This window comes from Oncorhynchus kisutch, unplaced genomic scaffold, assembly GCF_002021735.2.
Source record: "Oncorhynchus kisutch isolate 150728-3 unplaced genomic scaffold, Okis_V2 Okis01b-Okis20b_hom, whole genome shotgun sequence".
NCBI classification, from domain to species: domain Eukaryota; kingdom Metazoa; phylum Chordata; class Actinopteri; order Salmoniformes; family Salmonidae; genus Oncorhynchus; species Oncorhynchus kisutch.
In genome coordinates, this window is record NW_022261978.1 from 7,057,998 (window position 1) to 7,085,411 (window position 27,414).

The following is a 27,414-nucleotide window of genomic DNA, read 5'->3' on the forward strand; positions in this document are numbered from 1 at the left end:
ATGGGGTGGTGTAGTATACATGCTGTCCACTGTTTAGATGGTGTCAGTGTACATGCAGTCCACTGTTTAGATGGTGTCAGTATACATGCAGTCCACTGTTTAGATGGTGTCAGTATACATGCAGTCCACTGTTTAGATGGTGTCAGTATACATGCAGTCCCCTGTTAAGATGGTGTCAGTATACATGCAGTCCACTGTTTAGATGGTGTCAGTACACATGCAGTCCACTGTTTAGATGGTGTCAGTATACATGCAGTACACTGTTTAGATGGTGTCAGTGTACATGCAGTCCACTGTTTAGATGGTGCCAGTATACATGCAGTCCACTGTTTAGATGGTGCCAGTATACATGCAGTCCACTTTTTAGATGGGAACAGAACAGTGTAGTGACCACAGTATGTGGTGGTGGTGTAGGGGACAGAACAGTGTAGTGACCACAGCATGTGATAGTGCTGTAGGGGAACAGAACAGTGTAGTGACCACAGCATGTGATGGTGTAGGGGAACAGAACAGTGTAGTGACCACAGCATGTGATGGTGGTGTAGGGGAACAGAACAGGGTAGTGACCACAGCATGTAGTGGTGGTGTAGGGAACAGAACAGTGTAGTGACCACAGCATGGGGTGGTGTAGTATACATGCTGTCCACTGTTTAGATGGTGTCAGTGTACATGCAGTCCACTGTTTAGATGGTGTCAGTATACATGCAGTCCACTGTTTAGATGGTGTCAGTATACATGCAGTCCACTGTTTAGATGGTGTCAGTATACATGCAGTCCCCTGTTAAGATGGTGTCAGTATACATGCAGTCCACTGTTTAGATGGTGTCAGTATACATGCTGTCCACTGTTTAGATGGTGTCCGTGTACATGCAGTCCACTGTTTAGATGGTGTCAGTATACATGCAGTCCACTGTTTAGATGGTGTCCGTGTACATGCAGTCCACTGCTTAGATGTTGTCAGTGTACATGCAGTCCACTGTTTAGATGGTGTCAGTGTACATGCAGTCCACTGTTTAGATGGTGCCGGTATACATGCAGTCCACTGTTTAGATGGTGTCAGTATACATGCAATCCACTGTTTAGATGGTGTCAGTATACATGCAGTCCCCTGTTAAGATGGTGTCAGTATACATGCAGTCCACTGTTTAGATGGTGTCAGTATACATGCAGTCCACTGTTTAGATGGTGTCAGTATACATGCTGTCCACTGTTTAGATGGTGTCAGTATACATGCAGTCCACTGTTTAGGTGGTGTCAGTATACATGCAGTCCACTGTTTAGATGGTGTCAGTATACATGCAGTCCACCGTTTAGATGGTGTCAGTGTACATGCAGTCCACTGTTTAGATGGTGCCAGTATACATGCCGTCCACTGTTTAGATGGTGCCAGTATACATGCAGTCCACTTTTTAGATGGGAACAGAACAGTGTAGTGACCACAGTATGTGGTGGTGGTGTAGGGGAACAGAACAGTGTAGTGACCACAGCATGTGATAGTGGTGTAGGGGAACAGAACAGTGTAGTGACCACAGCATGTGGTGGTGGTGTAGGGGAACAGAACAGGGTAGTGACCACAGCATGTAGTGGTGGTGTAGGGAACAGAACAGTGTAGTGACCACAGCATGTGATGGTGGTGTAGGGAACAGAACAGTGTAGTGACCACAGCATGTGATGGTGTAGGGGAACAAAACAGTGTAGTGACCACAGCATGTGATGGTGGTGTAGGGAACAGAACAGTGTAGTGACCACAGCATGTGATGGTGTAGGGGAACAGAACAGTGTAGTGACCACATCATGGGGTGGTGTAGTATACATGCTGTCCACTGTTTAGATGGTGTCAGTATACATGCTGTCCACTGTTTAGATGGTGTCAGTGTACATGCAGTCCACTGTTTAGATGGTGTCAGTATACATGCAGTCCACTGTTTAGATGGTGTCAGTATACATGCAGTCCACTGTTTAGATGGTGTCAGTATACATGCAGTCCACTGTTTAGATGGTGCCAGTATACATGCAGTCCACTGTTTAGATGGTGTCAGTATACATGCAGTCCACTGTTTAGATGGTGTCAGTGTACATGCAGTCTACTGTTTAGATGGTGTCAGTATACATGCAGTCCACTGTTTAGATGGTGTCCGTGTACATGCAGTCCACTGTTTAGATGGTGCCAGTATACATGCAGTCCACTGTTTAGATGGTGTCAGTATACATGCAATCCACTGTTTAGATGGTGTCAGTATACATGCAGTCCCCTGTTAAGATGGTGTCAGTATACATGCAGTCCACTGTTTAGATGGTGTCAGTATACATGCAGTCCACTGTTTAGATGGTGTCAGTATACATGCAGTCCACTGTTTAGATGGTGTCAGTATACATGCAGTCCACTGTTTAGATGGTGTCAGTATACATGCAGTCCACTGTTTAGATGGTGTCAGTGTACATGCAGTCCACTGTTTAGATGGTGCCAGTATACATGCAGTCCACTGTTTAGATGGTGCCAGTATACATGCAGTCCACTTTTTAGATGGGAACAGAACAGTGTAGTGACCACAGTATGTGGTGGTGGTGTAGGGGAACAGAACAGTGTAGTGACCACAGCATGTGATAGTGGTGTAGGGGAACAGAACAGTGTAGTGACCACAGCATGTGGTGGTGGTGTAGGGGAACAGAACAGGGTAGTGACCACAGCATGTAGTGGTGGTGTAGGGAACAGAACAGTGTAGTGACCACAGCATGTGATGGTGTAGGGGAACAGAACAATGTAGTGACCACAGCATGTGATGGTGGTGTAGGGAACAGAACAGTGTAGTGACCACAGCATGTAATGGTGTAGGGGAACAGAACAGTGTAGTGACCACAGCATGGGGTGGTGTAGTATACATGCTGTCCACTGTTTAGATGGTGTCAGTGTACATGCAGTCCACTGTTTAGATGGTGTCAGTATACATGCAGTCCACTGTTTAGATGGTGTCAGTATACATGCAGTCCACTGTTTAGATGGTGTCAGTATACATGCAGTCCCCTGTTAAGATGGTGTCAGTATACATGCAGTCCACTGTTTAGATGGTGTCAGTATACATGCAGTCCACTGTTTAGATGGTGTCATTATACATGCAGTCCACTGTTTAGATGGTGTCAGTATACATGCAGTACACTGTTTAGATGGTGTCAGTGTACATGCAGTCCACTGTTTAGATGGTGCCAGTATACATGCAGTCCACTGTTTAGATGGTGCCAGTATACATGCAGTCCACTTTTTAGATGGGAACAGAACAGTGTAGTGACCACAGTATGTGGTGGTGGTGTAGGGGAACAGAACAGTGTAGTGACCACAGCATGTGATAGTGCTGTAGGGGAACAGAACAGTGTAGTGACCACAGCATGTGATGGTGTAGGGGAACAGAACAGTGTAGTGACCACAGCATGTGATGGTGGTGTAGGGGAACAGAACAGGGTAGTGACCACAGCATGTGATGGTGTAGGGGAACAGAACAGTGTAGTGACCACAGCATGTGATGGTGGTGTAGGGAACAGAACAGTGTAGTGACCACAGCATGTGATGGTGTAGGGGAACAGAACAGTGTAGTGACCACAGCATGGGGTGGTGTAGTATACATGCTGTCCACTGTTTAGATGGTGTCAGTGTACATGCAGTCCACTGTTTAGATGGTGTCAGTATACATGCAGTCCACTGTTTAGATGGTGTCAGTATACATGCAGTCCACTGTTTAGATGGTGTCAGTATACATGCAGTCCCCTGTTAAGATGGTGTCAGTATACATGCAGTCCACTGTTTAGATGGTGTCAGTACACATGCAGTCCACTGTTTAGATGGTGTCAGTATACATGCAGTACACTGTTTAGATGGTGTCAGTGTACATGCAGTCCACTGTTTAGATGGTGCCAGTATACATGCAGTCCACTGTTTAGATGGTGCCAGTATACATGCAGTCCACTTTTTAGATGGGAACAGAACAGTGTAGTGACCACAGTATGTGGTGGTGGTGTAGGGGACAGAACAGTGTAGTGACCACAGCATGTGATAGTGCTGTAGGGGAACAGAACAGTGTAGTGACCACAGCATGTGATGGTGTAGGGGAACAGAACAGTGTAGTGACCACAGCATGTGATGGTGGTGTAGGGGAACAGAACAGGGTAGTGACCACAGCATGTAGTGGTGGTGTAGGGAACAGAACAGTGTAGTGACCACAGCATGTGATGGTAGTGTAGGGAACAGAACAGTGTAGTGACCACAGCATGTGATGGTGTAGGGGAACAGAACAGTGTAGTGACCACAGCATGTGATGGTGGTGTAGGGAACAGAACAGTGTAGTGACCACAGCATGTGATGGTGTAGGGGAACAGAACAGTGTAGTGACCACAGCATGGGGTGGTGTAGTATACATGCTGTCCACTGTTTAGATGGTGTCAGTATACATGCAGTCCACTGTTTAGATGGTGTCCGTATACATGCAGTCCACTGTTTAGATGGTGTCAGTATACATGCAGTCCACTGTTTAGATGGTGCCAGTATACATGCAGTCCACTGTTTAGATGGTGCCAGTATACATGCAGTCCACTGTTTAGATGGTGTCAGTATACATGCAGTCCACTGTTTAGATGTTGTCAGTATACATGCAGTCCACTGTTTAGATGGTGTCAGTGTACATGCAGTCCACTGTTTAGATGGTGTCAGTATACATGCAGTCCACTGTTAAGATGGTGTCAGTATACATGCAGTCCACTGTTTAGATGGTGTCATTATACATGCAGTCCACTGTTTAGATGGTGTCAGTATACATGCAGTCCACTGTTTAGATGGTGTCAGTATACATGCAGTCCACTGTTTAGATGGTGTCAGTATACATGCAGTCCACTGTTTAGATGGTGTCAGTGTACATGCAGTCCACTGTTTAGATGGTGCCAGTATACATGCAGTCCACTGTTTAGATGGTGTCAGTATACATGCAGTCCACTGTTTAGATGGTGTCAGTATACATGCAGTCCACTGTTTAGATGGTGTCAGTATACATGCAGTCCACTGTTTAGATGGTGTCAGTATACATGCAGTCCACTGTTTAGATGGTGTCAGTATACATGCAGTCCACTGTTTAGATGGTGTCAGTATACATGCAGTCCACTGTTTAGATGGTGTCAGTATACATGCAGTCCACTGTTTAGATGGTGTCAGTATACATGCAGTCCACTGTTTAGATGGTGCCAGTATACATGCAGTCCACTGTTTAGATGGTGTCAGTATACATGCAGTCCACTGTTTAGATGGTGTCAGTGTACATGCAGTCCACTGTTTAGATGGTGCCAGTATACATGCAGTCCACTTTTTAGATGGGAACAGAACAGTGTAGTGACCACAGTATGTGGTGGTGGTGTAGGGGAACAGAACAGTGTAGTGACCACAGCATGTGGTGGTGGTGTAGGGAACAGAACAGTGTAGTGACCACAGCATGTGATGGTGGTGTAGGGAACAGAACAGTGTAGTGACCACAGCATGTGATGGTGTAGGGGAACAAAACAGTGTAGTGACTACAGCATGTGATGGTGGTGTAGGGAACAGAACAGTGTAGTGACCACAGCATGTGATGGTGTAGGGGTGTGTAGTGACCACATCATGGGGTGGTGTAGTCACTACACTGTTGTCAGTATACATGCTGTCCACTGTTTAGATGGTGTCAGTGTACATGCAGTCCACTGTTTAGATGGTGTCAGTATACATGCAGTCCACTGTTTAGATGGTGTCAGTGTACATGCAGTCCACTGTTTAGATGTTGTCAGTATACATGCAGTCCACTGTTTAGATGCTGTCAGTGTACATGCAGTCCACTGTTTAGATGGTGCCAGTATCAAATCAAATCAAATCAAGTTTATTTATATAGCCCTTCGTACATCAGCCGATATCTCAAAGTGCTGTACAGAAACCCAGCCTAAAACCCCAAACAGCAAGCAATGCAGGTGTAGAAGCACGGTGGCTAGGAAAATCTCCCTAGAAAGGCCAATACCTAGGAAGAAACCTAGAGAGGAACCAGGCTATGTGGGGTGGGCCAGTCCTCTTCTGGCTGTGCCAGGTGGAGATTATAACAGAACATGGCCAAGATGTTCAAATGTTCATAAATGACCAGCAGGGTCGAATAATAATAAGGCAGAACAGTTGAAACTGGAGCAGCAGCACAGTCAGGTGGAAGTTGAAACTGGAGCAGCAGCATGGCCAGGTGGACTGGGGACAGCAAGGAGTCATCATGTCAGGTAGTCCTGGGGCATGGTCCTAGGGCTCAGGTCAGTTGAAACTGGAACAGCAGCATGGCCAGGTGGACTGGGGACAGCAAGGAGTCATCATGTCAGGTAGTCCTGGGGCATGGTCCTAGGGCTCAGGTCCTCCGAGAGAGAGAAAGAAAGAGAGAAGGAGAGAATTAGAGAACGCACACTTAGATTCACACAGGACACCGAATAGGACAGGAGAAGTACTCCAGATATAACAAACTGACCCCAGCCCCCCGACACATAAACTACTGCAGCATAAATACTGGAGGCTGAGACAGGAGGGGTCAGGAGACACTGTGGCCCCATCCGAGGACACCCCCGGACAGGGCCAAACAGGAAGGATAAAACCCCACCCACTTTGCCAAAGCACAGCCCCCACACCACTAGAGGGATATCTTCAACCACCAACTTACCATCCTGAGACAAGGCTGAGTATAGCCCACAAAGATCTCCGCCACGGCACAACCCAAGGGGGGGGGCGCCAACCCAGACAGGATGACCACAACAGTGAATCAACCCACTCAGGTGACGCACCCCCTCCAGGGACGGCATGAGAGAGCCCCAGCAAGCCAGTGACTCAGCCCCTGTAATAGGGTTAGAGGCAGAGAATCCCAGTGGAAAGAGGGGAACCGGCCAGGCAGAGACAGCAAGGGCGGTTCGTTGCTCCAGAGCCTTTCCGTTCACCTTCCCACTCCTGGGCCAGACTACACTCAATCATATGACCCACTGAAGAGATGAGTCTTCAGTAAAGACTTAAAGGTTGAGACCGAGTTTGCGTCTCTGACATGGGTAGGCAGACCGTTCCATAAAAATGGAGCTCTATAGGAGAGAACCCTGCCTCCAGCTGTTTGCTTAGAAATTCTAGGGACAATTAGGAGGCCTGCGTCTTGTGACCGTAGCGTACGTGTAGGTATGTACGGCAGGACCAAATCAGAGAGATAGGTAGGAGCAAGCCCATGTAATGCTTTGTAGGTTAGCAGTAAAACCTTGAAATCAGCCCTTGCTTTGACAGGAAGCCAGTGTAGAGAGGCTAGCACTGGAGTAATATGATCAAATATTTTGGTTCTAGTCAGGATTCTAGCAGCCGTATTTAGCACTAACTGAAGTTTATTTAGTGCTTTATCCGGGTAGCCGGAAAATAGAGCATTGCAGTAGTCTAACCTAGAAGTGACAAAAGCATGGATTAATTTTTCTGCATCATTTTTGGACAGAAAGTTTCTGATTTTTGCAATGTTACGTAGATGGAAAAAAGCTGTCCTAGAAATGGTCTTGATATGTTCTTCAAAAGAGAGATCAGGGTCCAGAGTAACGCCGAGGTCCTTCACAGTTTTATTTGAGACGACTGTACAACCATTAAGATTAATTGTCAGATTCAACAGAAGATCTCTTTGTTTCTTGGGACCTAGAACAAGCATCTCTGTTTTGTCCGAGTTTAATAGTAGAAAGTTTGCAGCCATCCACTTCCTTATGTCTGAAACACATGCTTCTAGCGAGGTCAATTTTGGGGCTTCACCATGTTTCATTTCAGTATACATGCAGTCCACTGTTTAGATGGTGTCAGTATACATGCAATCCACTGTTTAGATGGTGTCAGTATACATGCAGTCCACTTTTTAGATGGGAACAGAACAGTGTAGTGACCACAGTATGTGGTGGTGGTGTAGGGAAACAGAACAGTGTAGTGACCACAGCATGTGATAGTGGTGTAGGGGCACAGAACAGTGTAGTGACCACAGCATGTGATGGTGGTGTAGGGAACAGAACAGTGTAGTGACCACAGCATGTGATGGTGTAGGGGAACAGAACAGTGTAGTGACCACATCATGGGGTGGTGTAGTATACATGCTGTCCACTGTTTAGATGGTGTCAGTATACATGCTGTCCACTGTTTAGATGGTGTCAGTGTACATGCAGTCCACTGTTTAGATGGTGTCAGTATACATGCAGTCCACTGTTTAGATGGTGTCAGTATACATGCAGTCCACTGTTTAGATGGTGTCAGTGTACATGCAGTCCACTGTTTAGATGGTGTCAGTATACATGCAGTCCACTGTTTAGATGGTGTCAGTGTACATGCAGTCCACTGTTTAGATGGTGCCAGTATACATGCAGTCCACTGTTTAGATGGTGTCAGTATACATGCAATCCACTGTTTAGATGGTGTCAGTATACATGCAGTCCACTGTTTAGATGGTGTCAGTGTACATGCAGTCCACTGTTTAGATGGTGTCAGTATACATGCAGTCCACTGTTTAGATGGTGTCAGTGTACATGCAGTCCACTGTTTAGATGGTATCAGTATACATGCAGTCCACTGTTTAGATGGTGTCAGTGTACATGCAGTCCACTGTTTAGATGGTGTCAGTATACATGCAGTCCACTGTTTAGATGGTGTCAGTGTACATGCAGTCCACTGTTTAGATGGTGTCAGTATACATGCAGTCCACTGTTTAGATGGTGTCAGTGTACATGCAGTCCACTGTTTAGATGGTGCCAGTATACATGCAGTCCACTGTTTAGATGGTGTCGGTATACATGCAATCCACTGTTTAGATGGTGTCAGTATACATGCTGTCCACTGTTTAGATGGTGTCAGTGTACATGCAGTCCACTGTTTAGTTGGTGTCAGTATACATGCAGTCCACTGTTTAGATGGTGCCAGTATACATGCAGTCCACTGTTTAGATGGTGTCAGTATACATGCAATCCACTGTTAAGATGGTGTCAGTATACATGGAGTCCCCTGTTAAGATGGTGTCAGTATACATGCAGTCCACTGTTTAGATGGTGTCAGTATACATGCAGTCCACTGTTTAGATGGTGTCAGTATACATGCAGTCCACTGTTTAGATGGTGTCAGTATACATGCAGTCCACTGTTTAGATGGTGTCAGTGTACATGCAGTCCACTGTTTAGATGGTGCCAGTATACATGCAGTCCACTGTTTAGATGGTGCCAGTATACATGCAGTCCACTGTTTAGATGGTGTCAGTGTACATGCAGTCCACTGTTTAGATGGTGCCAGTATACATGCAGTCCACTGTTTAGATGGTGCCAGTATACATGCAGTCCACTTTTTAGATGGGAACAGAACAGTGTAGTGACCACAGTATGTGGTGGTGGTGTAGGGGAACAGAACAGTGTAGTGACCACAGCATGTGATAGTGGTGTAGGGGAACAGAACAGTGTAGTGACCACAGCATGTGGTGGTGGTGTAGGGGAACAGAACAGGGTAGTGACCACAGCGTGTAGTGGTGGTGTAGGGAACAGAACAGTGTAGTGACCACAGCATGTGGTGGTGGTGTAGGGAACAGAACAGTGTAGTGACCACAGCATGTGATGGTGTAGGGGAACAGAACAGTGTAGTGACCACAGCATGTGATGGTGGTGTAGGGAACAGAACAGTGTAGTGACCACAGCATGTGATGGTGTAGGGGAACAGAACAGTGTAGTGACCACAGCATGGGGTGGTGTAGTATACATGCTGTCCACTGTTTAGATGGTGTCAGTATACATGCAGTCCACTGTTTAGATGGTGTCAGTATACATGCAGTCCACTGTTTAGATGGTGTCAGTATACATGCAGTCCACTGTTTAGATGGTGTCAGTGTACATGCAGTCCACTGTTTAGATGGTGCCAGTATACATGCAGTCCACTTTTTAGATGGGAACAGAACAGTGTAGTGACCACAGTATGTGGTGGTGGTGTAGGGGAACAGAACAGTGTAGTGACCACAGCATGTGATAGTGGTGTAGGGGAACAGAACAGTGTAGTGACCACAGCATGTGGTGGTGGTATAGGGGAACAGAACAGGGTAGTGACCACAGCATGTAGTGGTGGTGTAGGGAACAGAACAGTGTAGTGACCACAGCATGTGATGGTGTAGTATACATGCTGTCCACTGTTTAGATGGTGTCAGTATACATGCAGTCCACTGTTTAGATGGTGTCAGTATACATGCTCTTTTATAATGTTTATTCATGATGTATCCAGGTGACCCCTCTTTTATAATGTTTATTCATGATGTATCCAGGTGACCCCATGATGATTAAACAACAATCCAACATTCATTACATTCCATACATACAGTCACCAATAGAGTAGGGAAGATTTCACAAAATCAAATCAAATGTATTTATATAGCCCTTCGTACATCAGCTGATATCTCAAAGTGCTGTACAGAAACCCAACCTAAAACCCCAAACAGCAAGCAATGCAGGTGTAGAAGCACGGTGGCTAGGAAAAACTCCCTAGAAAGGCCGAAACCTAGGAAGAAACCTAGAGAGGAACCAGGCTATGTGGGGTGGCCAGTCCTCTTCTGGCTGTGCCGGGTGGAGATTATAACAGAACATGGCCAAGATGTTCAAATGTTCATAAATGACCAGCATGTTCGAATAATAAGAAGGCAGAACAGTTGAAACTGGAGCAGCAGCACAGTCAGGTGGACTGGGGACAGCAAGGAGTCATCATGTCAGGTAATCCTGGGGCATGGTCCTAGGGCTCAGGTCAGTTGAAACTGGAGCAGCAGCACGGCCAGGTGGACTGGGGACAGCAAGGAGTCATCATGTCAGGTAATCCTGGGGCATGGTCCTAGGGCTCAGGTCAGTTGAAACTGGAGCAGCAGCACGGCCAGGTGGACTGGGGACAGCAAGGAGTCATCATGTCAGGTAATCCTGGGGCATGGTCCTAGGGCTCAGGTCCTCCGAGAGAGAGAAAGAAAGAGAGAAGGAGAGAATTAGAGAACGCACACTTAGATTCACACAGGACACCGAATAGGACAGTAGAAGTACTCCAGATATAGCAAACTGACCCTAGCCCCCCGACACATAAACCACTGCAGCATAAATACTGGAGGCTGAGACAGGAGGGGTCAGGAGACACTGTGGAACCATCTGAGGACACCCCCGGACAGGGCCAAACGGGAAGGATATAACCCCACCCACTTTGCCAAAGCACAGCCCCCACACCACTAGAGGGATATCTTCAACCACCAACTTACCATCCTGAGACAGGGCCGAGTATAGCCCACAAAGATCTCCGCCATGGCACAACCCAAGGGGGGGGCGCCAACCCAGACAGGATGACCACATCAGTGAATCAACCCAATCAGGTGACGCACCCCTTCCAGGGACGGCATGAGAGAGCTCCAGTAAGCCAGTGACTCAGCCCCTGTAATAGGGTTAGAGGCAGAGAATCCCAGTGGAAAGAGGGGAACCGGCCAGGCAGAGACAGCAAGGACGGTTCGTTGCTCCAGAGCCTTTCCGTTCACCTTCACACTCCTGGGCCAGACTACACTCAATCATATGACCTACTGAAGAGATGAGTCTTCAGTAAAGACTTACTGGGTTGAGACCGAGTTTGCGTCTCTGACATGGGTAGGAAGACCGTTCCATAAAAATGGAGCTCTATAGGAGAAAGCCCTGCCTCCAGCTGTTTGCTTAGAAATTCTAGGGACAATTAGGAGGCCTGCGTCTTGTGACCGTAGCGTACGTGTAGGTATGTACTGCAGGACCAAATCAGAGAGATAGGTAGGAGCAAGCCCATGTAATGCTTTGTAGGTTAGCAGTAAAACCTTGTAATCAGCCCTTGCTTTGACAGGAAGCCAGTGTAGAGAGGCTAGCACTGGAGTAATATGATCACATTTTTGGGTTCTAGTCAGGATTCTAGCAGCCGTATTTAGCACTAACTGAAGTTTATTTAGTGCTTTATCCGGGTAGCCGGAAAGTAGAGCATTGCAGTAGTCTAACCTAGAAGTGACAAAAGCATGGATGAATTTTTCTGCATCATTTTTGGACAGAAAGTTTCTGATTTTTGCAATGTTACGTACATGGAAAAAAGCTGTCCTTGAAATGGTCTTGAGATGTTCTTCAAAAGAGAGATCAGGGTCCAGAGTAACGCCGAGGTCCTTCACAGTTTTATTTGAGACGACTGGACAACCATTAAGATTAATTGTCAGATTCAACAGAAGATCTCTTTGTTTCTTGGGACCTAGAACAAGCATCTCTGTTTTGTCCGAGTTTAAATCATGACTATACAGTGCCTTGCTAAAGTATTCGGCCCCCTTGAACTTTGCGACCTTTTGCCACATTTCAGGCTTCAAACATAAAGATATAAAACTGTATTTTTTTGTGAAGAATCAACAACAAGTGGGACACAATCATGAAGTGGAACGACATTTATTGGATATTTCAAACTTTTTTAACAAATCAAAAACTGAAAATTGGGCGTGCAAAATTATTCAGCCCCCTTAAGTTAATACTTTGTAGCGCCACCTTTTGCTGCGATTACAGCTGTAAGTCGCTTGGGGTATGTCTCTATCAGTTTTGCACATCGAGAGACTGACATTCTTTCCCATTCCTCCTTGCGAAACAGCTCGAGCTCAGTGAGGTTGGATGGAGAGCATTTGTGAACAGCAGTTTTCAGTTCTTTCCACAGATTCTCGATTGGATTCAGGTCTGGACTTTGACTTGGCCATTCTAACACCTGGATATGTTTATTTTTGAACCATTCCATTGTAGATTTTGCTTTATGTTTTGGATCATTGTCTTGTTGGAAGACAAATCTCCGTCCCAGTCTCAGGTCTTTTGCAGACTCCATCAGGTTTTCTTCCAGAATGGTCCTGTATTTGGCTCCATCCATCTTCCCATCAATTTTAACCATCTTTCCTGTCCCTGCTGAAGAAAAGCAGGCCCAAACCATGATGCTGCCACCACCATGTTTGACAGTGGGGATAGTGTGATCAGGGTGATGAGCTGTGTTGCTTTTACGCCAAACATAACGTTTTGTATTGTTGCCAAAAAGTTCAATTTTGGTTTCATCTGACCAGAGCACCTTCTTCCACATGTTTGGTGTGTCTCCCAGGTGGCTTGTGGCAAACTTTAAACAACACTTTTTATGGATATCTTTAAGAAATGGCTGTCTTCTTGCCACTCTTCCATAAAGGCCAGATTTGTGCAATATACGACTGATTGTTGTCCTATGGACAGAGTCTCCCACCTCAGCTGTAGATCTCTGCAGTTCATCCAGAGTGATCATGGGCCTCTTGGCTGCATCTCTGATCAGTCTTCTCCTTGTATGAGCTGAAAGTTTAGAGGGACGACCAGGTCTTGGTAGATTTGCAGTGGTCTGATACTCCTTCCATTTCAATATTATCGCTTGCACAGTGCTCCTTGGGATGTTTAAAGCTTGGGAAATATTTTTGTATCCAAATCCGGCTTTAAACTTCTTCACAACAGTATCTCGGACCTGCCTGGTGTGTTCCTTGTTCTTCATGATGCTCTCTGCGCTTTTAACGGACCTCTGAGACTATCACAGTGTAGGTGCATTTATACGGAGACTTGATTACACACAGGTGGATTGTATTTATCATCATTAGTCATTTAGGTCAACATTAGATCATTCAGAGATCCTCACTGAACTTCTGGAGAGAGTTTGTTGCACTGAAAGTAAAGGGGCTGAATAATTTTGCACGCCCAATTTTTCTGTTTTTGATTTGTTAAAAAGTTTGAAATATCCAATAAATGTTGTTCCACTTCATGATTGTGTCCCACTTGTTGTTGATTCTTCACAAAAAAATACAGTTTTATATCTTTATGTTTGAAGCCTGAAATGTGGCAAAAGGTAGCAAAGTTCAAGGGGGCCGAATACTTTCGCAAGGCACTGTATATCTCTTCCTGAGCTTCCTAATCTGGAAGATGAACCAGAATAATCTGGCAGAGAAGTTAGAGATCAGAGAAGTAGGACTGTAGACAAGGACCCTAACTGACTCTCTATCCCCCTCCTGTCTTCCCCTCTGTTTCCCTGTTTCTCTCTTTCCAGTTCTACTGCTGACCAGTCTGCAAGAGCTCACTGAAGATCAGCTGAAGAAATTTCAGTCTTACCTGACTAGTGGCAGGATATTTGGCTTTCCTCTCATCCCAGAGAGACAGCTGGAGAACACTGACAGACAGGACACAGTGGATCAGATGGTGGAGAGTTACGGCCTTGAGGGAGCTGTGAGGAACACGGGGAGGATCCTGAGGGAGATGGACCGAGATGATCTGGCAGAGAAGTTAGAGAGAGATCACACTAGAGGTAACACTGTTAAGAAAATGTGTCAAACGTTCCTTCAAACAAAAGACAACATGATTTAAATTAATAATTGATAATGTAATAAAACAAACACCATTACCTCTCTTCACTTCTATACCTGTATCTACCACAGCAACAACATGGTGGAGAGACTCATCAGACAGTGATAAATGGAGAAGGAGGAAGGAGCATAAGGCAATGAGAAAAAGAAAAGAAAAAGTCAGTTCTACCCTCATATGTTACATCACCTGTACTCACTGTCATAGTCAGTTCTACAGTTCTACCCTCATATGTTACATCACCTGTACTCACTGTCATAGTCAGTTCTACAGTTCTACCCTCATATGTTACATCACCTGTACTCACAGTCATAGTCAGTTCTACAGTTCTAACCTCATATGTTACATCACCTGTACTCACTGTCATAGTCAGTTCTACCCTCATATGTTATATCACCTGTACTCACTGTCATAGTCAGTTCTACAGTTCTACCCTCATATGTTACATCACCTGTACGCACTGTCATAGTCAGTTCTACAATTCTACCCTCAAATGTTACATCACCTGTACTCACTGTCATAGTCAGTTCTACCCTCATATGTTACATCACCTGTACTCACTGTCATAGTCAGTTCTACAGTTCTACCCTCATATGTTACATCACCTGTACTCACTGTCATAGTCAGTTAATTTCAACACACCAAAACATCGGAGAATATTCCTGTACCACGTTGTGTGTGGTGATGTTCATGTTCTTTATATCAGTAGTCAGTATTTCTATTCTCTTATCATCTTTGTTATTTTAGAGACCCTCCATGTTGGATGAGTATATTCCTGTACCACGTTGTGTGTGGTAATGTTCATGTTCTTTATATCAGTAGTCAGTATTTCTATTCTCTTATATCTTATCATCTTTGTTATTTTAGAGATCCTCCATGTTGGATGAGTATATTCCTGTACCACGTTGTGTGTGGTGATGTTCATGTTCTTTAAATCAGTAGTCAGTATTTCTATTCTCTTATCATCTTTGTTATTTTAGAGACCCTCCATGTTGGATGAGTATATTCCTGTACCACGTTGTGTGTGGTGATGTTCATGTTCTTTAAATCAGTAGTCAGTATTTCTATTCTCTTATCATCTTTGTTATTTTAGAGATCCTCCATGTTGGATGTTCCAGCTCTGCTGCTGACCGGTCTGAAGGAGCTCACTGAAGAACAGCTGACGACATTTCAGTTTTACCTGACTACAGACCAGCTGCTTGGCTTTCCTTCCATCCCAGAGAGTCAGCTGGAGAACACTGACAGACAGGTCACAGTGGATCAGATGGTGAAGAGATACAACCCTGAGGGAGCTGTGAGGATCACACTGGGGATCCTGAGGCAGATGGATCTGGATGATCTGGCAGAGAAGTTACAGAGAGATCACACTAGAGGTAACATGTACATTCTGGCTATCAATCTATACATCACCATCACAGTTCAGTGTAGGTCTAACCAGAAAGAACATTCAACTGACTTCATAATAACATTCAGCAGACCCCTCTTATTTATTGTGTGTATCCAGGTGATCTCATTGAGATTAAACAGAAAGCAATCATTCATTCCATATAATACATCAAATCAACAGTACAATGGCTCAGTAGGTAAGATACATAGGTAAGATATTACAAGATATTACAGATTGCACTGTCTAATCATGTCACGCCTGCTCCCGCTCCCCCTCTCTGGCCCTCGAAGGCACCAGGCTCCCCAGCATTACGCACTTCTTCCACCATCATTACACACGCCTGCTCCCCCTCTCTGGCCCTCGAAGGCACCAGGCTGCCCAGCATTATGCACTTCTGCCACCATCATTACACACGCCTGCTCCCCCTCTCTGGTCTTCGAAGGCACCAGGCTGCTCAGCATTATGCACTTCTGCCACCATCATTACACACACCTGCCTTCCCCCGTCACGCGCATCAGCGATTATTGGACTCACCTGGACTCCATCACCTGTGCCATATCCTCCCCTATATCTGTCTGTTCCAAATATCTGTTCCCTGCTTCAGGAATAACGTTAGTTTGTCGTTGCATACCGGGTTCTGAGGGCGTCTGTTCCTTATTTAATGTTCAACTCCCCGTACCTGCTTCTGTTCTCCAGCGTTGGTTCTTACAAATCATGGCTATACATCTTTTCTTGAGCTACCTAAATTCTAACCAATCAACAGAAGAGTCAGTTAGTAAGAGTAATGTTTGTAGGGGACAAGCTTATTGACAGTACATACAATACTGATATAAGAAAAAGAAGCCTGGAGGCTAAACAATACATTAATATATCTGACATGTAGGACATCTCTCTCTCTCTCTCTCTCTATCTGACATGTAGGACATCTCTCTCTCTCTCTCTCTCTCTCTCTATCTGACATGTAGGACATCTCTCTCTCTCTCTCTCTCTCTCTCTATCTGACATGTAGGACATCTCTCTCTCTATCTGACATGTAGGACATCTATCTCTCTCTCTCTCTCTATCTGACATGTAGGACATCTCTCTCTCTCTCTCTCTCTCTCTATCTGACATGTAGGACATCTCTCTCTCTCTCTCTCTCTCTCTCTATCTGACATGTAGGACATCTCTCTCTCTCTCTATCTGACATGTAGGACATCTCTCTCTCTCTATCTGACATGTAGGACATCTCTCTCTCTCTATCTGACATGTAGGACATCTCTCTCTCTCTCTGACATGTAGGACATCTCTCTCTCTCTCTCTGACATGTAGGACATCTCTCTCTCTCTATCTGACATGTAGGACATCTCTCTCTCTCTCTCTGACATGTAGGACATCTCTCTCTCTCTCTCTCTCTGACATGTAGGACATCTCTCTCTCTCTCTCTCTCTGACATGTAGGACATCTCTCTCTCTCTATCTGACATGTAGGACATCTCTCTCTCTCTATCTGACATGTAGGACATCTCTCTCTCTCTATCTGACATGTAGGACATCTCTCTCTCTATCTGACATGTAGGACATCTCTCTCTCTATCTGACATGTAGGACATCTCTCTCTCTATCTGACATGTAGGACATCTCTCTCTCTATCTTTTCCAGCTTGGCTGCTGAACTCTCTGGAGGAGCTGAACATAAACGAGCTGAAGACATTTCAAAACTACCTGAATAGTGGCAAGTTGCTTGGCTTTCCTCCCATGCCAAAGAGCCAGCTGGAGAACACTGACAGACAGGTCACAGTGGATCTGATGATGAAGATATACGACCCTGAGAGAGCTGTGAAGATCACACTGAGGATCCTGAGGTGCATGAATGACCATGATCTCACTGAGAAGTTACAGAGTGATCACACAGGTAAAACAACATGAATCTGTTCTTTAAAAGTTCCATTAGTTGTTTATAGCTACATTGATTGAGTGCATCTTTACTTCACACAATGAGAACCCTCCGGCCCTGAGGAAGCTGTGGAGATCACACCGGAGATCCTGAAGAATATGAACTGGGATGATCTGTCAGAGGAGAGAGAGGTGAGGAAGAGAGGGGATGTTTGGGTTCACAACAACAATACCTGCTAAAAGACATGGAGACAAGCTGACGAACAATGACCAACAGAAAGAGAGTCACCAAATGAAATCCTCTTCTAGTTGGCTTTCATCTAGCAAGGGTTCAATTGGAGTGAGGAACAAGTCAGAGTACTGACAGCTTGCTTAATTCCCATGGAGAAGTGAAACATCACAGAGTTTATAAAGCTGACCTAATGCCATGGAGAAGTGAAACATCACAGAGATTATAAGGCTGACCTAATGTCATGGTGAAGTTAAACATCACAGAGATTATAAGGATTACCTAATGTCATGGTGAAGTTAAACATCACAGAGATTATAAGGCTGACCTAATGTCATGGTGAAGTTAAACATCACAGAGATTATAAGGCTGACCTAATGTCATGGTGAAGTTAAACATCACAGAGTTTATAAGGATTACCTAATGTCATGGTGAAGTTAAACATCACAGAGTTTATGAGGTTTACCTAATGCCATGGAGAAGTGAAACATCACAGAGATTATAAAGGTGACCTAATGAACCAGAGTTGATGAGGTTTACCTAATGCCATGGAGAAGTTAAACATCACAGAATGTAGAACAGTGGACCAGGGCCTGTGTACTACTGACCCTCTTCTGGTAAGATCTTTACTGGAAAGACAGACAGAATGACCGACTGACCAGTTGACTATATAAGGCCCGAAGGGATGTGGTATATGGCCAATATACCATGGCTAAGGGCTGTTCTTAGGCACGATACAAAGTAAACAGCCTGCATACAACCCTTAGCTGTGGTATATTGGCCATATACCACAAACCCCAGAGGTGCCTTACTGCTATTATACACTGGTTACCAATATAATTAGAGAAGTAAAAATACATGTTTTGTCATACCACGGCTGTCAGCCAATCAGCATTCAGGGCTCAAACCACCCAGTTTATAATAACAGATTTGTTCAGTATATATTGTTTCTACATTTTAGAGGTTTCCTGAGGACTTTGAACCAGAGGACTATGATCAGGAGGACAATAGAACATACCGGTAACTTGGTCTTCTCTTACTTGTTTTTACAGTTATAGTTTTCCATTTATGAAAGGATAATAGATACTTAACTTATTTAACTTTAAGAATATGAAGTCTTAAAGAACAGTTTATGCCATTTGTCATTTTAAAAGAAACACCAACACTGCTCTTGCCAGAATCAATTATTTAAGATCTAATTAAACAACTTCCATACACAACGTGATACTGACAGTGTGCAGGTATTTATTTAGCTTTTAAGATATTGAATTATTCCCACACACCAACAACAAGCAAACTCAGATGTGCTTTTCCTATTTGAAATGCATTGTATGTCATACATTTGTTATACACTACAGGTTTGTTCTACAGGTTCCAGTGCCCCAGTGCAGGTCTGTTCCAGTGCAGTATAACAGGCCTGGTGTTTAAGATGGAGGGAGAAGTAGAGGTTCTCTATAGGACAGTCCCCTGGGGCAGGAGGCTTCTAGCCCAGAGTGTCAAGAGGCCTGCAGGACCCCTGTTCAAGTTTAGATGCCTTAAGGGGTCTGTCTGTCAACTACACCTCCCCCACTGTGAGATCTGCCCTGGTAACTACACCTCAAACATACTGTAAGATCTGCCCTGGAAACTACACAGTTAATAAGAAAAGTGATTGTAGTGTTTTCTATCTCTTGTTACTTTCTAACCAACAATGCTGTTTTATTTTTCTTTCCCAGGTGGTGGATGTGACTTCCTGTCTGTAGCCCATGTGACTGATGACATCATTGAGTTAATCCCTCCTCATAAGATAACAGAAACACACGTCATAATAAACATCTATGGATTCTGTGATTATGGCCTCATCAAGGATAAGGATTCTCCTGTCTTCCCTATCAAAGCCCAGGTGTTGTTGTTCTACCATCCATCAGATGACCCTGAACTGGAACCTGTACTGCATGTGTTGTTGCTGCCGCGGAACGTTGTCCTAATGAAGGTGACAACTGTAATGCCATAACGGACATTTGACTTATTGTCCTATCGGGGATTTGAAATTAATTCTGAATCCTAGTTATTGTTATTGTGAAGATATTTTGCTCTCATCAAGATAATCTACTACTCTACTCTAGGTGCAAGAGGAGAGGGCGAGGAGGAATGGCATGAGAGAAACCTTCATTGAAACAACCTCTGACTGTGAACTGACCCCTGATCAGATTTACAGCCTCTCCACTGATGGGTATCATAAGGTGACACCTAAGGTAGTGATGGTTAATAGTTCAACATCCACTGAATAACAGGAAAAACAGCTGGACTCAATCAGATCCACCTTAACTCCTGATAACCAACAACTGCATAGCAGATTCATCGTTTTGATTTAGATGATGTCAGAAAGGTAAAACCAATCAGATGCACTGAGTGACATTAGTAATAATCCCATACAGCCTCTTGTTACAAGTTGGAACAGTGGAACATGTTGTAATATACACCTTGATTAGGATGATACAGGTGTGGTTTTGTGACAATGACAAGAGCAGCCGCTCAGCGATGTGAACTCCAACACGGTTCCACCTCCGACACCTAAATAAAACCAATGATCTGCCGTGCAGGTGTCAGGTAGCCTGGGTTAGTGCTGGATCTGACTGAATCAAAGACTTCAAGAGGAAGTTAATGTTGTTCAACTGACACTGTCTTATGTTTGTCCATTTTTTGATCCAGAACAAAAAGTTTGATAATGATAAAGACTACGAAAACTACACCACAACGTTTGCGGTATTCTTACCTGCCAAAGTTCAAAAAGCTGAACTGACATTGAAGAAGAAGAAGAATATAGCCTGGTCCATATTAGACCTACTGTCCAGTCTATTTGTGAATCATGAATATCCGTGGAAGGGTTTCTACAGATACCATGGTAACAGTTCAGATAAAACAGTCCATGTTTGATAAAGCACTAATCAGTGTAATGTAAACTCCTAACTCCCAAGGAGAGACAGGCCCACCGCTGGGCAGAGGAGCATAATTAATGACTGAGATTATTACTCATGTCCTGTATTGTAAGATCAATACAACTGAATTATACATTTTTCTGATATAAGTTGATCACACTTTTAAAATTTGTAATACATACACTTGAGGTTATAGACCCTTTTTCTCCTCTGTCTGTCCAAGCCCCTGTCCCTGCAGCCACTCCTGCCAAACCCTATACTTTCCCAGGACGAGACTTCATTCCAAAACACAGGATGGCTCTAGAGACTCGCATGGGACTGTTACAGCCCATATTCCCTCGTCTCCAGGATCATGGAGTTCTGATTCACGAGGAGAGGGAGGAGGTGGACAGCAAATCCACCAAGACCCTACAGAACCAAGCCCTGCTGGACATGGTGGTAAGGAAGGGGGCTCGCGCCCAGGAACACTTGTACCAGGTCCTGAAGGAAGTAGATCCCTGCCTGGTCGAAGACCTGGAAGAGCAGGCAGTCTGAGAGGGAACCGTGGATACAACAGCATCAGGATATATATCACCACAATACTAATACATGCTCTGAAAGAGACAGACAGACAGACTGAGAGGTCACCATGGATACAACAGCATCAAGATATATAATATCACAATACTAATACATGCTCTGAAAGAGACAGACAGACAGAGGTCACCATGGATACAACCTCAGAAGATATCAAAACATCAGAAACAGAGAGCAGCACTTCGAGGAGCTACTGTCTACCAGACAACCTACCTGTGTTACTCTGATACACTGGCTACAGACTACAAGATCAGGGCTACTGTTTACCAGACAACCTACCTGTGTTACTCTGGTACACTGGCTACAGACTACAAGATCAGGGCTACTGTCTACCAGACAACCTACCTGTGTTACTCTGATACACTGGCTGCAGACTACAAGATCAGGGCTACTGTCTACCAGACAACCTACATGTGTTACTCTGGTACACTGGCTACAGACTACAAGATCAGGGCTACTGTCTACCAGACAACCTACCTGTGTTACTCTGGTACACTGGCTACAGACTACAAGATCAGGGCTACTGTCTACCAGACAACCTACCTGTGTTACTCTGATACACTGGCTGCAGACTACAAGATCAGGGCTACTGTCTACCAGACAACCTACCTGTGTTACTCTGGTACACTGGCTACAGACTACAAGATCAGGGCTACTGTCTACCAGACAACCTACCTGTGTTACTCTGGTACACTGGCTACAGACTACAAGATCAGGGCTACTGTCTACCAGACAACCTACCTGTGTTACTCTGGTACACTGGCTACAGACTACAAGATCAGGGCTACTGTCTACCAGACAACCTACCTGTGTTACTCTGGTACACTGGCTACAGACTACAAGATCAGGGCTACTGTCTACCAGACAACCTACCTGTGTTACTCTGGTACACTGGCTACAGACTACAAGATCAGGGCTACTGTCTACCAGACAACCTACCTGTGTTACTCTGATACACTGGCTACAGACTACAAGATCAGGGCTACTGTCTACCAGACAACCTACCTGTGTTACTCTGATACACTGACTGCAGACTACAAGATCAGGGCTACTGTCTACCAGACAACCTACCTGTGTTACTCTGATACACTGGCTACAGACTACAAGATCAGGGCTACTGTCTACCAGACAACCTACCTGTGTTACTCTGGTACACTGGCTACAGACTACAAGATCAGGGCTACTGTCTACCAGACAACCTACCTGTGTTACTCTGGTACACTGGCTACAGACTACAAGATCAGGGCTACTGTCTACCAGACAACCTACCTGTGTTACTCTGGTACACTGGCTACAGACTACAAGATCAGGGCTACTGTCTACCAGACAACCTACCTGTGTTACTCTGGTACACTGGCTACAGACTACAAGATGATTGAATTTCTATCTGTAACATGGTGAATGTTGAATCATCTTGGACAGGACTCAGACAACATGTGAGACTTAACATCTACTGACTTGTACTGGACAGCTGTACTGGCTGAACACCAGATATATCTCTGTTTAGATATAGAGTATATGTTTATATAATGGTATTTTTAAGAGCATCTTTTAAAATGAATGACATTTTCCAACAATAGGGACTAGTCTCGTTTTGTGATTGATCAGGAGAAATAGGAGCAACTCTTGAGATAAGGACTGTGTCCTTTATGTTTGACTTCTCTTCAGACTTAATCAGGCTGAATCTCAGGGACTCATTTAACTCTCAGGGAAAGATGTCATATTGTGTAGTGTTTAAATATCTGGTATAGTGTTTTGTAATTGCATGAATCTATTTCATCTCCCTCAATTCAATTGAGATTACAAATACTGTGTATCAGCAGTAGGGGGAAGCAGCCCCACTGTCCGCCCCACCAGTTGTTTTTGTTGCCTAGCAACAGAGCGTCGCGTAGCATAGGAGCGTCGCGTAAGCATAGGAGCGTCGCGTAGCATGGTAAAAATAGTTAAAGTGAATATTGTGCTCCTCTATTGTGCATAAAAGGACGTTCAAGGGGAAAACAGTGTTGTTGTTTACAGCTTCTTTGTAATATTGCAAATGGACGTGGCTGTTTAACCATTAAGGATTCCAGCTTTAATCAGCCTGAATGTCAGGGAGTCATTTCACTCAGGGAAATATGTACTGTAGTGTATAACAGAGTTGTGGTCAATTCAGAATTGAATTTAGAATGGCTCATAAATTCAATTCATGAATTTGAATTAATAAGCAGGATACCGAATTGCATTTCAAGGAAATAGAGTTGAATTCAGTAATATTCAAATGCCTATTCGATTCTATAGTTGTAGTCTATACAAATATACATCTTGTAAATAAAATACCAAACATGTTATATACATGCATATAAAATATTGATGAAACAATTGATTTTCAGGACAAACTCTTAAAATGAATGAAAACAAGGAAAACAAAACCTGTAGTTATATTTCATTAATCACTTAAATGTTGTTCAATATGGGGAAAATACATTTCCCACAATGCATTAGTCTAATGCACAAATTTACCTTATAGCCTTCAAGACAAAGCCAAACAAATGAAATGGTTGGTGGAAATATAATGGTCTATTCTAAGTACTAAGGTTAATAGAGTATAATGAACATTGTTTCCAGAGAAAAGTGATATTCTTTGGTTTCTGGAAGTGTGACCTGTCAGATTCAATGAAACTCATGTTCTGTGACTGAGTGAAATTTATTTGAATTACACTGAATTAAATTATACTTCCACGTTTTTTGGCCTGGTGGTAGATCGGTCAACATGCCCTTGAGCAGGGTATTGACCCTGGATGCTTCTGTGTGTCGCTCTGAATGGGAATCTGTTGGACTGTAGTTATTGAGCAGCTTCACATATTGTACGTTTCAAATATTCAATAAATAAAATTTCAAAAAAATTATACTTCCTGTCACTCATTCAGATTCTACATCCTGTGGTGTGGCCAATTGAAATTTAATCTCATGGGTGGAATGGGAGTCAATTCCCAAATTCTTTATTGAGCACAAACCTGGTGTATAAAATATCTGATATCATATTAGGAAATCAGTCAATTGATATGAATTATTTAGGCTCTAATTTATGGATTTCACTATTGGGCAGGGGCACAGCCATGGGTGGGCATAGGCCTACCCACTGGGGAGCCATGCCCAGCCAATCAGAATGAGTTTTTCCCTACAAAAAGGCTTGATTACAGACAAAAATGCTCATCAGTTTCCTCAGCTGTCCGGATGGCTGGTCTCAGACGATGAAACCGGATGTGGAGGCCCTGGGCTGGTGTGGTTACACTTCGTCAGCGATTGTGAGGCTGGTTGGATGTACTGCCAAATTCTCTAAAACGACGTTGGAGTTTGGGGGAGGGGAGAGGGAGAGAGGGGGGGGGGGGGACTGTCCACTGGGACACGAGGCTTCTAGCCAAGAGTGGCAAGAGGCCTGCAGGACCCCTGTTCATGTTTACATGCCTTAAGGGGTCTGTCTGTCAACTACACCTTCCACACTGTGAGATTCATTCTGGTAAGTAATACATTTCCAGGGAGGTTATAGACTATGTATTCTTAATCACCATCAGTAGCATCACTACTCCACTACTGGGTTGTCATTGTCATCTGAACAGAAGACTAATGTTCTCTTTCTCTCCTAGAGGGTGGATGTGACTTCCTGTCTGTAGCCCATGTGACTGATGATGACAGTATGGAGTTTCTCCTTCCCCTTGAGGCAACAGAAACTCATGTCATTTTAAACATCACTGGATTCGGCAAATATGGCATCACCAAGGAGCAGGAAGCTCCTGTCTCTCCTATCCGTGCTCTGGTGCTACTATTTTACCAACTCCCAGATGATAATAATAGTTCCACCCTAAATGTGTTGTTGCTGCCCAGAAATGTTGACATTGATGAGGTAAGTAGATCAGAGTTGTCAAACTCCTCTTTGGTTGGAATTCTATCAAATTTGCACTGTTGAACTCACCTTTTGCCACAGAACAATATTTTGGGTTGTAATGTAATTGGGCTGGGTTCATCCAGACAGATATATTTTGGGGTGTAATGTGATTGGGCTGGGTTCATCCAGACAGATATATTTTGGGGTGTAATGTGATTGGGCTGGGTTCATCCAGACAGATATATTTTGGGGTGTAATGTGATTGTAAATGGTGAATCCAGACCTGGGGGTCTCTCACTCACCAACCCAACATCTTAACCATTACATCAAGATGATACCCTCAAGATCCGAGGGCAACATTTGGGCTTCCATGTTTCAGGTATTGCTACTAAATCATGACAGTGTGTTCCAAACCATTTCTGATCCTCTGAAGGTGTGTAAGACCAGGAGGACAAGGACTGGAGACAGAGAAATCTACATTGAAATAAATCCTAACTGTAGACTAACCCCGGACCAAGAATACACCCTCTCCACCGATCTAACAGATGAACATCACATAGATCCAAAGGTAGGCTAATAAATATGAGCTAAGACTTAAATCATTTTTGTGATGCTACCTTGATAAGATATAGAAATCACATACAATTCTGTTTGGCTTGATACTTGTGCTTTTTTTTCTCTCCAGGAAGCAGAGTTTGTGGATTATGATTCCTATACAAACTACATGCCAACATTTCAGTTGTGTTTACAAACTGTTATTAAAAGAGTGAATCTTCTTCTGGAAGAACATGGCGGTCCTGAAAATGAACGTGTATGGGACCGCCTTGTTTCACTACCAGGTAACTGAAACTCAGAGAGAGTAGGAGTTACAATATAACTAGTTGTAATTAGTAGTAGTAGTAAATTAAAGTATATGGAACCGCCTTGTTTCACTACCAGGTAACTGAAACTCAGAGAGAGTAGGAGTTACAATAGAACTAGTTGTAATTAGTAGTAGTAGTAAATTAAAGTATATGGGACCGCCTTGTTTCACTACCAGGTAACTTAAATTCAGAGAGAGTAGGAGTTACAATAGAACTAGTAGCATTTTACATTACATTAGTAACAGTCATTGTAGTAGTAGTAGTGATAACAGTAGTAGTAGTAGTAATATTAGTAGTAGTAGTGATTGTAGTAGTAATATTAGTAGTAGTGATAACAGTAGTAATATTAGTAGTAGTGATAACAGTAGTAGTAGTAGTGATAACAGTAGTAGTAGTGATTGCAGTAGTGATAACAGTAGTAGTGGTGATAACCGTAGTAGTAGTAGTGATAACAGTAGTAGTAGTAGTGATAACAGTAGTAGTAGTAGTGATAACAGTAGTAGTAGTAATATTAGTAGTAGTAGTGATAACAGTAGTAGTGATTGTAGTAGTAATATTAGTAGTAGTGATAACAGTAGTAGTAGTAGTGATTGCAGTAGTAGTAGTGATTGCAGTAGTAATAACAGTAGTAGTAGTAGTGATAACAGTAGTAGTAGTAGTGATAACAGTAGTAGTAGTAGTAATAGTGATAACAGTAGTAGTAGTAGTGATAACAGTAGTAGTAGTAGTGATAACAGTAGTAGTAGTGATAACAGTAGTAGTAATAGTGATAACAGTAGTAGTAGTGATAACAGTAGTAGTAGTAGTAGTAGTAGTAGTAGTGATAACAGTAGTAGTAGTAGTAGTAGTAGTGATAACAGTAGTAGTAGTAGTAGTAGTAGTGATAACAGTAGTAGTAGTAGTGATAACAGTAGTAGTAGTAGTAGTAGTGATTGTAGTAGTAATAACAGTAGTAGTAGTAGTGATTGCAGTAGTAATAACAGTAGTAGTAGTAGTGATAACAGTAGTAGTAGTAGTAGTGATAACAGTAGTAGTAGTGATAACAGTAGTAGTGATAACAGTAGTAGTAGTGATAGCAGTAGTAGTAGTAGTAGTAGTGATAACAGTAGTAGTAGTAGTGATAACAGTAGTAGTGATAACAGTAGTAGTGATAACAGTAGTAGTGATAACAGTAGTAGTAGTGATAACAGTAGTAGTAGTAGTAGTAGTGATAACAGTAGTAGTAGTAGTAGTAGTAGTGATAACAGTAGTAGTAGTGATAACAGTAGTAGTAGTAGTAGTAGTGATAACAGTAGTAGTAG

The 27,414-nt window shown here is 43.6% G+C and overlaps 1 protein-coding gene across 1 annotated transcript in view; it reads left to right on the forward strand.

The window, feature by feature from the left end:
* The window catches only part of LOC109878019 (uncharacterized), a 39,652-nt gene extending 18,742 nt beyond the window's left edge, over window positions 1–20,910 (forward strand). The window contains exons 3-12 of the mRNA XM_031811448.1: window positions 14,096–14,350; window positions 14,481–14,566; window positions 15,500–15,779; window positions 17,433–17,684; window positions 17,772–17,857; window positions 18,856–18,914; window positions 19,266–19,480; window positions 19,610–19,866; window positions 20,000–20,128; window positions 20,586–20,910. Of these exons, the coding sequence (XP_031667308.1) occupies window positions 14,096–14,350; window positions 14,481–14,566; window positions 15,500–15,779; window positions 17,433–17,684; window positions 17,772–17,857; window positions 18,856–18,914; window positions 19,266–19,480; window positions 19,610–19,866; window positions 20,000–20,128; window positions 20,586–20,810 (1,844 nt within the window). The 3' untranslated portion in view covers window positions 20,811–20,910. The remainder of the gene's footprint in view (window positions 1–14,095; window positions 14,351–14,480; window positions 14,567–15,499; window positions 15,780–17,432; window positions 17,685–17,771; window positions 17,858–18,855; window positions 18,915–19,265; window positions 19,481–19,609; window positions 19,867–19,999; window positions 20,129–20,585) is intronic.
* Window positions 20,911–27,414: the final 6,504 nt, after the last annotated feature.